Source organism: Acinonyx jubatus, chromosome C2 (genome assembly GCF_027475565.1).
Source record: "Acinonyx jubatus isolate Ajub_Pintada_27869175 chromosome C2, VMU_Ajub_asm_v1.0, whole genome shotgun sequence".
Taxonomy (NCBI): domain Eukaryota; kingdom Metazoa; phylum Chordata; class Mammalia; order Carnivora; family Felidae; genus Acinonyx; species Acinonyx jubatus.
The window spans coordinates 155,238,794-155,252,009 of NC_069384.1; the positions used below are offsets into that span (position 1 = coordinate 155,238,794).

General features: G+C 40.2%; 1 protein-coding gene across 14 annotated transcripts in view; it reads right to left on the minus strand.

Moving 5' to 3' along the window:
• ANO10 (anoctamin 10) overlaps positions 1-13,216 on the minus strand; it is a 283,614-nt gene that overhangs the window by 194,434 nt on the left and 75,964 nt on the right. For all 14 annotated transcript variants that reach the window (XR_003414386.2, XM_027040522.2, XM_027040520.2 and 11 more), the window contains one exon: positions 352-471. Coding sequence is in view for 13 of the 14 variants with exons in the window: in XM_027040522.2 (XP_026896323.1) it covers positions 352-471 (120 nt within the window). In the remaining variant the exon portion in view is untranslated. The remainder of the gene's footprint in view (positions 1-351; positions 472-13,216) is intronic.

Genomic DNA, 13,216 nt, shown 5'->3' on the forward strand with positions numbered 1-13,216 from the left:
GGGCTTGCGAAAGCATCCAGCACTGGGCCCAGGGTGGGATGCAGGGGCTGGGGTGGTGCAGTAACGGGGCTATTACGTCTTGGTTAATTCCATGCCGTTAAAACGTTTTTTGTTTTTTTTTAAGGTAACGTGTCAGATCGGTCTATGGAGGTGGGTCGGAGAACACTGGGATAAGCTCTTTTGCCCTAACCTTATTCTCCTAACTAAGGCCGGAACACGTTAAAAGAGTCAGTATGACAGGGCCCCCTCTAATCTGAGTCAGGTTAAAGGATATCCCAACAATGGAGGGGGGAGGGGAAAGGGTGCTCATGGCCCCAGGCGCCAAATCACATGACCTCCCTCCACACGTACCTATGGGCTGATACTTGAGAGTAAAGCGAGTGTACCAGGTGTCCTCCAGTTTCTTCAAGGCTTCATTATCATGCAGCGGGAACACCTGAATCACGATGCCAGAGGTGAGCAATCTTCTCACTGTGAAGGCAAATGGTGCCAAGCTACATAAAACGGATCTGAGATTGCTCATGGCATGATACACTTTTTCAAATGCTGTGAAGACAGCCCAGGAAGGACGCAGTGCTATACTACTCTGAAGGCAGATATTCCTTTGTTCTTCACCATGTAAATATCTTGGCTATTTTGACTATGGAAGCAATACAAGTTTATGTAAAATGTAAAACCATACAGAAATGTACAAATTAGAACTGAGAGACACCAGTTATTCTCTTCCTCCCACAAAAAATAACGAGCGTAAATAGCAATTTCATGCAATACCAGACTTTAAAACATACACCCATAAATGCACATTATAAAAACAAAAGTCGGATCATGCTACAACAGTGTTCTGTAACCTTTTCTCATCCAGCAGTGTATGATAAATGGTTTTCAATGCCAATACCTGCAAACGTGAAATGTCCTTTTTAATGGTATCATAATATTCCCTTGTATGAAGTGCTATAATTTAATCCTCTGTTGAAAAATACTTGTTTCCCTTCCTTTTCCCTTTGCTATTATAAAAGTTAAAATTGTTATACATGTATCTTTTCCCACCTGCCCACTATTTTCTCATATACATTGAGAAGTAGAACCGTTGGGTCCAAGAGCACACGTATTTTAAATTTAAACATCTACTATAAAACCGCCCCTAGAAAGACTTTACCAATCTGTCCCTCCCACCAAAGTGAAGGTAAGACAATGTTCAGTTCCTTTCATTCTTGTTGATACTGAGTATCTGCAGGATCATTTTCATCCTTTCTAATCTGATAACAAGGGCTTATGTTTACAAACAGCAAATGTCAAAATCAAATAAAATCATACTTTCAGCAGCCAGTCATCTGGTATGATTTTATCCACTCGCACACATAGTGGAAAAAGGCAAGTGAATTGAACCAAAGACAATATCCCCTGGTGATAATAAACGAAAGCAGGGCATTCTCTCATCCATATACTTAGAGTGATTCACCGGGTGGGTGGGAGTTCAGGTCTTAACAGGAAGTGTGCTCAGCAGGCAGGGGGAACTCTGAGGCAACGCCTTGTGCCATATGTGGGGAGATAGAGTACTTCGCTCACAAGCTGCCGGTACAATCTCTAACAAAGAATATAGCTGGTGCTAAGTCGGAGTTTGCATAAAGAGAACATGCTTTGTGGTTTGCATCTACTGATAAGCTTGGAGTTCTCCGAGGTTTACCAGCTCACCTCTCGCAAGGGCTGTCTCCCTTATCTCCCATCTACCTCCTCACCAAAGACAAGTGACAGGCTTATTAGGCAACAGGTCCCTCAAAGAGGAGGGCAAAAGAATGTCTGCAGCAGGGGGGGTGGGAACATGTTGTGTTTCATGTTGAAATACTACATATAACAAAGAGAGAGAGTATTCTCAAGACAGATGTCCTATCATAAAATCTTCAGAGTAATTTAAAAGCAAAGCTAATTTCTTAGAAATGAGCAAAGAGGGGCGCCCGGGTGGCTCAGTCGGTTGAGCGTCCGACTTCAGCCCAGGTGATGATCTCACAGTTCGTGAGTTCGAGCCCCGCGTTGGGCTCTGTGCTGACAGCTCAGAGCCTGGAGCCTGCTTCAGATTCTGTGTCTCCCTCTCTCCCTGCCCCATCCCCACTCATGCTCTGTCTCTCTCTGTCTTAAAAATAAATAAAACATCAAAAAAAATTAAAAAAAAAAAAAAAGAAATGAGCAAAGAATGCTAAATAGGAGAGATGTGATGCCAAAATTGGGAAAAGTCTGGGTCTGGAAGAAAAATTCTTGATAGATGATTGTTACTATTATAACTCAGACATAAGTTATCCAAAAAAGTCTTAAAAAGCTAGGGTTGTGATGAAATCCTTAATGACTAAGAAAGGTATACACTCAAAACATGCACAGACACATTAATAAGGGGGAAAAGGTACATGGTTTAATTTATATTAGCCACAGGTGCCATCAAACCCATTTCTTAATTTTTTTTATTCTGAAGTGTTTCAGAGGATTTTTCTTCAGCTCACATGGAAGTCAGTCACCCACAACGGTTCTGATTCTTCTCTTATTTGAGGATGCACAGCTGTACCTTATTCTTTCTTCCAGTATCATACTTTCCAATTGCTATATCAAGTTATTCAACTGTGAACTGACAACATCTAAACTATTTTACTATTTCTAAGTTCTTTTTAAAAAACTGACTGCATTCCACTACAGATGACTCTCGAGGCAGGCATAAAAGCCAGCTACTTCTAAAAATAGGACCGTGAACTGAAGGACCCAGAGAGAATATAAAGCCTCATGTCCTAAATTACCAGGCTCCTCTTCGCCATCAATGCCAAAAGCATGGTTCCAATTTCAGCTTCTAAAAATAGAGGCTTTTCTTTTAATCCTTTAACTTTCTCTTGTCAGCTAAGAATGTAATTAAAATGACCCTTACCTTCAAAGGAAAATATGATGCTGTGCAGGCCTATTTAAAGAAAGAAACTACTGCTTCTGCGAGGATCAAGACGGCAGACCGGAGGATGCTGAGCTCACCTCATCCAGACACTCCGAGGCTACAACTACATACACAACAACTCTCTGAGAATGGCCGGAAGACTAGCAGAACAGACCCTCTATAGCCACAGAGGGTCACGTCAAGGAGCATGGGAGGGGCAGAGAAATGGTGTGATCAGGACCCACACCCCAGCATGGCACCCCACAAGCGGGAGGGATATCACACGTAGCGGGGTCCTCCCTGAGGAGTGAGGGGTTCAAGCCCTCCATGGGGCAAACTTGCACTGGGGACCCGCACTGGGAAGATGGGCCCCCCAAATGTCTGGCTTTGAAAATCAGCAGGGTTTAATCCCACGAGAGCCAGAGGGTGATAAGAAACCGAGACTCCACTCTTAAAAGACCCACGCACCTACTCACTCCAAGACCCAGCGCAGAGGCAACAGTTTGAAAAGCATCTGGGCCATACGTGAAGGAGATTTACTGACTAACTTTAGGGCATGTGCCAGAGGTGCAGGAAACTGCAGGAATTTCCTCCACGAATGCAAGCAGTGGCAGGTGCCTAGTACTGGTGAGAAACAGTTCTTTTATTTTTTTTAAGTTTATTGATTTATTTTTGAGAGAGAGAGAAAGCATAAGCCCAGGAGGGGCAGAGAGAAAGGGAGACAGAAAATCCCAAGCAGGCTCTGCACTGTCAATGCAGAGCCCGATTCGGAGTGTGAACCCACCAACAGTGAGATCGTGACCCGAACCGAAATCAAGAATCAGATGCTTAACCCACTAAGCCATCCAGGCGCCCCAAGAAACAGTTCCGATTCTCCTCTACCTTGCTAGCACTGTTAGCCCGACCCTCATATTCCCCTGCAGACCTGCCCCACTTAACCCTCCCCTCCCTGGCAGGCAGCCCCCAAAGTGGCTCCCACCTTATCACACTCACCAGTCATTGTCACCTCCACCTCCACCTCCACCTCCACCTTCATTGTCATTCCCCTAAAGGGGCTCCCACCCACCATGGGCCCACAACAGTTGCAGCTCAGCCAGAACAGAAGGAAACACACAAAGGACACCACTGGAGCTCCGGATTCTGGTGACCAGCGGGACAATGCACTTTTGGGCCCCACAGTACACCTTCTACAGAAGGCCTCTCGCTCAAGAACAGACATGGCTGATCTACCTAATACACACAAGCAAACATAGAGAGGCAAGATGGGAAGACCGAGGAATATGACAAAACCTCAGAAAACTCGGTGAAAAAGAGATAAACCATCTACCCGATAAAGAGTTCAAAGTAATGGTCACGAAGATGCTCATTAAACTCAGGTGAAGAATGGATGAACACAGGAAGAACTTCAAAAGATTAAAAAAAAAAAAGATAAAAAGGGAACCAGAGACAAAGAATATAATAACTGAGTTGAAAAATACACTAGAGAGAATCAACAGCAGATTAGAAGATGCAGAAAACTGGATCAGTGATCTGGAAAACAGGGTAATGGAAATGACCCTAGCTGAATGGCAAAAAGAAAAAAGAATTTCAAAAACTGAAGACGGTTTAAGAGACCTTCAGGACCTTAAGAGATCAAGGGTAATAACAACTGCATTACAGAGGTCCCAGAAAGAAAAGAGGAAGAGAAAGGGGCAGAAATCTTATCTGAAATAGTTACAACTGAAAACGTCCCTAACCTCAACAAGAAAATATATCCATGTCCAAAAAGGAAAGAGCCCCAAACAAGATGAACCCAAAAAGGTCCATACCAAGACACAAAATAATTAAAACTCAACAATTAAAGAGAAAATATGAAAAGCAACAGGAGATAAGCAACTAGTTACGTACATGGGAACACCCGAAATACGATCAGTTGATTTTTCACCAAATTTGGAGGTCAGAAGGGAGTGGCACAACATATTCAAAGCGCTGAAGGGAAAAAACCCACAAAGAGAAACACTCCCCAGCAAGGTTATCATTCAGGACTGAAGTAGACAGAGATAAAGAGTTTCCCAGACAAAAGAGTTCACCACTAAACCAGCTTTACAGGAAATGTTAAAGGGATTTAAGTGGAAAAGGCCCTAACTAGAAGAAAATTTCGAAAGAAAAAAATCTAACTGTAACAGCAAGCATATGCCAGCCGTGGGAGATTAACTTACAAAGAGAGTATGACGGTTAAAAGACAAAAGTAGTAAAGTGAATGATATCTATGACAGTTAAGAGATACACAAGATAAAAAGATGCAAAACATGATGTCAAAAACATAAAACAGGGAGAGGGAGAGTAAAAATGTAGTGCTTTTAGAAAGCGTTCAAACCTAAGCAACCATCAACTTAATACAGACTGCTATACACATAGAGTATTATATGTAAACCTCATAGTAATCACAAACAAAAACCTTTAATAGATACACAAAAAATAAGGAATTCAAACACAACACTAAAGAGTCATCAAATCACAAGGGAAAGGAGGAAAAGAAGGAACACAGAAGAACAAAAAAACAACCAAAAACAATTAACAAAATGGCAATAAGTACAAATCAGTAACTTAAACACAAATGGGCTAAGTGTTCCAAGTGTTATTTTATTCAAAAGATAAAGGGTGACTGAACAGGTAAATAAACAAGACCCATCTATATGCTGTCTAAAAGAGACTCGCTTCAGACCTAAAGACACATACAGACTAAATGTGAAGTGATGAAAAAAGGTATTCCATGAAAGTAAAAATGAAAAGAAAGCCAGGGTAGCAATATTTCTATTAGACAAAATAGACTGTAAACAAAAGGCTGTAACAGACAAAGAATTACATAATAATTGAAAAACTCAATCCAACAAGAGGATATAACAATTGTAAATATCAATGCACCCTACATGAAAGCACTTAAATACATAAAGCAAGTACGAACAGACTAAAAGGTAAAAACTGACAATAATACAATAAGAATAGGGGACTTTAATGCCCCACTTACATCAACAAATAGATCATACAGGGAGAAAATCAATAAAAAACAAAACCAAACACACACACACACACACACACACACACACACACACACACGCAGATGGTTTAATGACACATTAAACCAGATGGACTTAACAGATACATACAAAAATTTCCATCCCAAACCAGCAGAATACACATTCTTTTGACATTCACATGGAACATTTAACAAGATAAATCACATAGTAGAGCAAAAACAAGTTTCAATGAATTGAAGGTTGAAATCTTATGAAACATCTTTTCTGAACACAATGGTATAAAACCATAAATCAACTACAATAAGCAACCAATGAAATCAATGAGGAAATAAAAAAAATACCTTGAGACAAATAAAAATGGAAGCACTACATTCCAAAATCAATGAGACTCAGCAAAGGCAGTTGTAAGAGTGAAGTTTATAGCAGTAGAGGCCTACCTCAAGAAACCAAAAAAATCTCAAATAAACAATCTAACCTTACACCTAAATAAACTGGAAGAACAAAGCCCAGAGTTAATGGAAGGAAGGAAATAATAAAGATCAAAGTGGAAATAAATAAAATGAAGACTTATAAAACAATAGTAAAGATCAATGAAACTAGTAGCTGGTTCCTTAAAAAGATGAATAAAATTGATAAACCAGATTCATCAAAGAAGAAGGAGAAGAAGAAGAAGAAGGAGGAGGAGAAGGAAGAGGAGGAGGAGGGGGGAGAAAGAAAGAAGGAAGGAAGGAAGGAAGGAAGGAAGGAAGGAAGGAAGGAAAGAAAGAAAGAAAGAAAGAAAGAAAGAAAGAAAGAAAGAAAGAAAGAAAGAAAGAAAAGAAAGAAAAAAGGAAAGAAAGAAAAGAAGAAAAGAGTAACCATATAAATTACAAAGGATTTTAAGAAACTACTACCAAGAGTTACATGCTAGAAGAAATTGATAAACTCCTGGAAACATCCAATCTTCACAGAAGACAAATAGGAAGACAAAGAGGAAATCTAAACAGACTGATTACTAGTAATGAAACTGAATCAGTAATCAAAAAACTTCCAACAAACAAAAGTCCAGAACCTGTTTCACAGGTAAATCCTACCAAACATTTAAGGAAAAGTTGGTATCAGGGCACCTGAGTGGCTCAGTCATTTAAACATCTGACTTTGGCTCAGGTCATGATCTCGTGGTTAATGAGTTCAAACCCCGCATCTGGCTCTGTGCTGATAGCTCAGAGCCTGAAGCCTACTTGGGATTCTGTCTTCCTTGCTCTCTGCCCCTCCCCCACCCTCTTTCTGAAAAATAAATAGACACTAAAAAAAGCTAAAGAAAAGTTAGTATCAATCCATCTCAAACTATTCCAAAAAGTTAAAGAGAAAGGAACATTTCCAAATTAATTCTATGAGACCAGAATTACCCTGATACCAAAACCAGACAAATATACAACAAAAAAAGAAAATCACAAGCCAGTATCGCAGGCCAGTATCAGGCCAGGATGCAAAAGTCCTTAACAAAATGAAAAACAAATTCAATAATACATTAAAAGGATCACACACCATAATCAAATGGAATTTATTTCAGGGATGCAAGGATGGTTCAATGTCCTCAAATCAATTCACACAAAATTCACACATTCACAAAATGAAGGATGAAAATCAAATGATTATCTCAATAGATGCAGAAAAAGTATTTGACAAAATTTTACATCCATTTATGGTAAAAACTCTCAACCAAATGTGTACAGTGAGAACATACCTCAATGTAATAAAAGCCACATATGACAAAAAAACACAGAGAATATCACACTCAAGATTAGGAATAAGAAAAGGATGCCCACCCTTCACCACTTTTATTCAATATAGTACTGGAAGTTCTTGCTGCAATAATCAGAGAGCAAAAAGGAATAAAAGGCATTCAAATTGATAAGGAGGAAGTAAAACTGTCACTATTTGCAGATAACATATTATATATAGAAAAACCTAAAGAATCCACAAAAATTAGATTAAATGAATTCAGTAAAGTTGAATAATGTATAATTAATATACAGAAATCTACATGTTTCTATATACTAATAGTAAAATATTATAGGAAGAAATTAAGAAAACAATTCCATTTAAAACTGCATCAGAAAGAATAAAATAAATAGGATTAATTTAACTAATGAGGTGAAAGACCTATACTCTTGAAAACTTTGAGTCATTGATGGAAGAAATTGGAGATAAAAATAAATGAAAAGACATACCGTGTTCATGGATTAGAAGAATTAATATTGTTAAAATGTTCGTATTAACCAAAGCAATCTACAAACTCAATGCAATCCCTATCAAAATACCAATGGCATTTTTCACAGAATTAGAGTAAATAACTCTAAAATTTGTATGGAACAACAAAAGACCCTGAATAACCAAAGCCATCTTGAGAAAGAAGAATAAATCTGGAGGTATCATGTTTCCAGATTTCAAACTACACTACAAAGATACAGTAATCAGAACAGTATGGTAATGGCACACACAGAAAAAGGCATATAGATCTATGGAACAGAACAGAGAGCCAGAAATGAACCCATGTAGATATGCTAAATTAATCTTTGCCAAAGGAGGCAAGAATACATAAATGGGGAAAAGACAATCTCTTCAAAAAATGGTGCTGGGAAACCTACAGCTACATGCAAAAGAATGAAAAAAGATCAATTACTGACACCATATACAGAAATAAACTCAAAATGGATTAAAAATTCAAATGTAAGACCTGAAACCATACAACTCTTTAAAAAACAACAACAACAAACAAACAAACAAACAAACAAACACAGGCAGTAGACTCCTGGACACTGGTCTCAGCACGATTTTTTTGGTTCTGTCTCCTCAGGCAAGAGCAACAAAAGCAAAAACAAACCATTGGGTCTACATCAAGCTAAAAACCTTTGCTATGCAAAGGAAACCATAAAGAAAATGAAAAGGCAACCTACTGAATGAAAGAAGATATTTGCAAATGATATATCTGATAATAGGTTAATATCCAAAATATATAAGGAACTCATACTACACAACAATAACAAAAAACAAACAATCTGATTAAAACATGGTCAGAGAGAGCTTTCCCCCTAAGGTCAGGAACAAGACAGGGATGTCCACTCTCGCCACTGTCATTCAATCCTAGCCTCTGCAATCAGACAACACGAAGAAATAAAAGGCATCCAAATCGGCCAGGAGGAGGTCAAACTTTCACTCTTCGCAGATGACATGACACTGTATATGGAAAACCCTAAAGATTCCACCAAAAAACTGCTGGAATTGATTCATGAATTCAGCAAAGTTGCAGGATATAAAATCAATGCACACAAATCAGTTACATTCCTATACACCAACAATAAAGCAACAGAAAGAGAAATCAAGGAATCTATCCCATTTACAGTTGCACAAAAAAACATAAAATACCTAGGAATAAATCTAACCAAAGAGATGAAAAATCTATATGCTGAAAACTATAGAAAGGTTATGAAAGAAACTGAAGAAGACACAAAAAAATGGAGAAAGATTCCATGCTCCTGGATAGGAAGAACAAATATTGTTAAAATGCCGACACTACCTAAAGCAATCTACATATTCAATGCAATCCCTATCAAAAATAATACCAGCTATTCTTCACAGAGCTAGAACAAATAATCCTAAAATTTGTATGGAACCAGAAAAGACCCCGAAGAGCCAAAGCAATCTTGAAAAAGAAAACCAAAGCAGGAGGCATCACAATCCCAGACTTCAAGCTATATTACAAAGCTGTAACCATCAAGACAGTATGGTACTGGCACAAAAACAGACACTCAGATCAACGGAACAGAATAGAGAACCCAGAAATGGACCCACAAACGTATGGCCAACTAATCTTTGACAAAGCAGGAAAGAATATCCAATGGAATAAAGACAGTCTCTTCAGCAAGTGGTGCTGGGAAAACTGGACGATGACATGCAGAAGAATGAACCTGGACCACTTTCTTACACCCTACACAAAAATAAACTCAATATGGATGAAAGACCTCAATGTGAGACCATCAAAATCCTTGAGGAGAAAGCAGGTAAAAACCTCTTTTATCTTGCCTGCAGCAACTTGGTACTCAACACGTCTCCAGAGCCAAGGGAAACAAAAGCAAAAAGGAACTACTGGGACCTCATCAAAATAAAAAGCTTCTGCACAGTGAAGAAAACAATCAGCAAAACTAAAAGGCAACAGACAGAATGGAAGAAGATATTTCCAAATGACATATCAGATAAAGGGCTAGTACCCAAAATCTATAAAGAATTTAATCAAGCTCAACACCCCCCCCCCCAAAAAAAATCCAGTGAAGAAATGGGCAAAAGACTTGAACAGACACTTCTCCAAAGAAGACATCCAGATGCCCAACCGACACGTGAAAAAATGCTCAACATCACTCATCATCAGGGAAATACAAATCAAAACCACAATGAGATACCACCTCACACCTGTCAGAATGGCTAACGTTAACAACAGATGTTGGTGAGGATGCGGAGAAAGAGGATCTCTTTTGCACTGTTGGTGGCAATGCAAGCTGCTAGAGCCACTCTGGAAAACAGTATGGAGGTTCCTCAAAAAACTAAAAATAGAACTACCCTACGACCGAGCAATTGCACTACTAGCATTTATCCATGGGATACAGGTGTGCTGTTTTGAAGGGATACATGCACCCCCATGTTTATAGCAGCACTATCAACATAGCCAAAGTATGGAAAGAGCCCAAATGTCCATCAATGGATGAATGGATAAGGAAAATGTGGTATATACACACAGTGGAGTGTTACTCGGCGATCAAAAAGAATGGAATCTTGCCAATTGCAACTACGTGGATGGAACTGGAGGGTATTATGCTAAGTGAAATTAGTCAGAGAAAGACAAAAATCATATGACCTCACTCATATGAAGACTTTAAGAGACAAAACAGATGAACATAAGGGAAGAGAAACAAAAATAATATAAAAACAGGGAGGGGGACAAAACAGAAGAGACTCATAAATATGGAGAACAAACTGAGCGTTACGGGAGGGGTTGTGGGAGGGGGATGGGCTAAATGGGTAAGGGGCACTAAGGAATCTACTCCTGAAATCATTGTTGCACCATATGCTAACTAATTAGGATGTAAATTTTAAAAAATAAAAAATAAAATTAAAAAAATAAAATAAATAATAAAAAAAATTAAAATTAAAAAATTAAAAAAACATGGTCAGAGAACTGAACTTTTTTCCAAATAAGATAGACAGATGGCCAACGGACACATGACAAAATGCTCAATATCACTAATCACCAGGGAAATGCAAATGAAAACCACAATGACGTATAGCTTCACGTGTGTCAGATTAGCTAGTATCAGAAAGACAAGAAATAACAAGTATTGGTGAGGAGGTAGTAAAAAAGGAACCCTACTGCACTGCTAATGGAAATGCAAATTGGTACAGCCACTATGGAAAACAGTATGGACGTTCCTCAAAAAATTGAAATAGCAATTTCATACAATCCAACAATTCCATTTCTGGGTAGTTACCTGATGAAAAGGAAAACACTAATTCAAAGATATCTGCACTTCTTTGTTCAGTATAGCATTATTTACAATGGCCAAAATAAGGAATAAACCCAAATGTCCATCGACAGGTGAATGGATAAAGAAGACCTACTACATAAACATACAGACAAACGAATGTTACTCAGGCATGAAAATACAGTGGGGGGAGGAGTTAAGGTGGCGGAGTACGAGAGGACCCAATGCTACCCTCATTCCTTGAAAACATCTAGATAAATATCAAATTGCATCTGAGGACTCAATACCCAGGAAATACATCTGAGGACTGAGAAAACAAACTGCGTAACTACAGGAAGGAAAGAGACCACATCCTAGAAGGTAGGAGGTGCAGGGACATGATCTGGGGGAGAAAAGAATCACAGGTGCCGCAGGGCGAAGAGAGTCCAGATCAGGGAGAGAGGAGGGGGGAGAGAGAGACAGAGAAAAAACAAAACGCAGGGCACTGAACAAGAAAAACCCTGTCAAGGAAAACAAGAGGGGCTGATTATTGCAAGTTTTTGCAAGCAGTGGAGCTCAAAGTCTGAAGTTTCAGAAGTCTGTGCCACGGTGGAGCCGGGCAGGCCTAGAGGTCTCCTATGGAGGAGGGCAGAGGCCTGGGTGGACAGTGTGTTCTCCTGGGTTGCGCTGGGAGAGACAGCTCTTCTTGGAGTGCATTTGGGAGAGGTAGCATTGCCTCTCCGGGGACAAAAGAGCCGGGAGCTTCCATTGGCATAGGGGCAGAGGCACCTGCTGAGGGCAGCTAACCTGGATGCGGGCTCTTTGCTGGCTTTAGCATAAATTTAAGCCCCTGGAAAGTTGAGCAACTGCCCTTCTGTGACAAACCAGCACCAGCCAAAGCATGGCAAGACCCTCCCCTAGAAGATCAGCACAGGTAGAATCCCTAAAATCTGAAACTGTGAAACCCAGTCAGCACGCCTGAGATAGGAGCACTACATCGCCAGGTGGGCAGATGGCTCAGAAACAGACCAGCTGAAGGCAGGGATCCGAGGAAAGCCTGGGACAAACGAGAGGAGACTGTGTGCTCCCCTGTGAGGGCTTCCTGAACAGCAGCGAGTGCGAATTCCCCTCTCCACGGACAATAAAGCCGGCTGATGCCATTTTTATCCCTGCCCATCAGCGCAGTCAGACTTCAGCGAAAATCACAGTCCTCACGTTGGAGGCTTGAGTCACTCACACCAAGCCCCACCCCCTGAGCTCTGAAGGTGCTTCTGAACTAGGGCGAGAGTGCCTGAGAGTCAGAGCAGCAACAGGCCCCTCCACTACAAGACCACCACAAATCACCTGCATGCACCAAATCTACTGACCATGAAATGCTGCAAAACTTCAGCTCTCAGGGAAATGGCATCTAGCTTCTTTTTTTTTTTTTAATTTTTTTTTTCAACATTTATTTATTTTTGGGACAGAGAGAGACAGAGCATGAACGGGGGAGGGGCAGAGAGAGAGGGAGACACAGAATCGGAAACAGGCTCCAGGCTCTGAGCCATCAGCCCAGAGCCTGTCGCGGGGCTCGAACTCACGGACCGCGAGATCGCGACCTGGCTGAAGTCGGATGCTTAACCGACTGCGCCACCCAGGCGTCCCTAGCTTCTTTTAAGAAGTAGACCAAAACACACCTAATTAAAACTCACCACACAGCGGACAAGGTCCAAACACTCCCTGCTGCAGAGAACTGACCTGAGGTAAAGAACAGCCAAAAAACAACAGTAGAGTACACACAGCATACACCAGAAACACCTCCT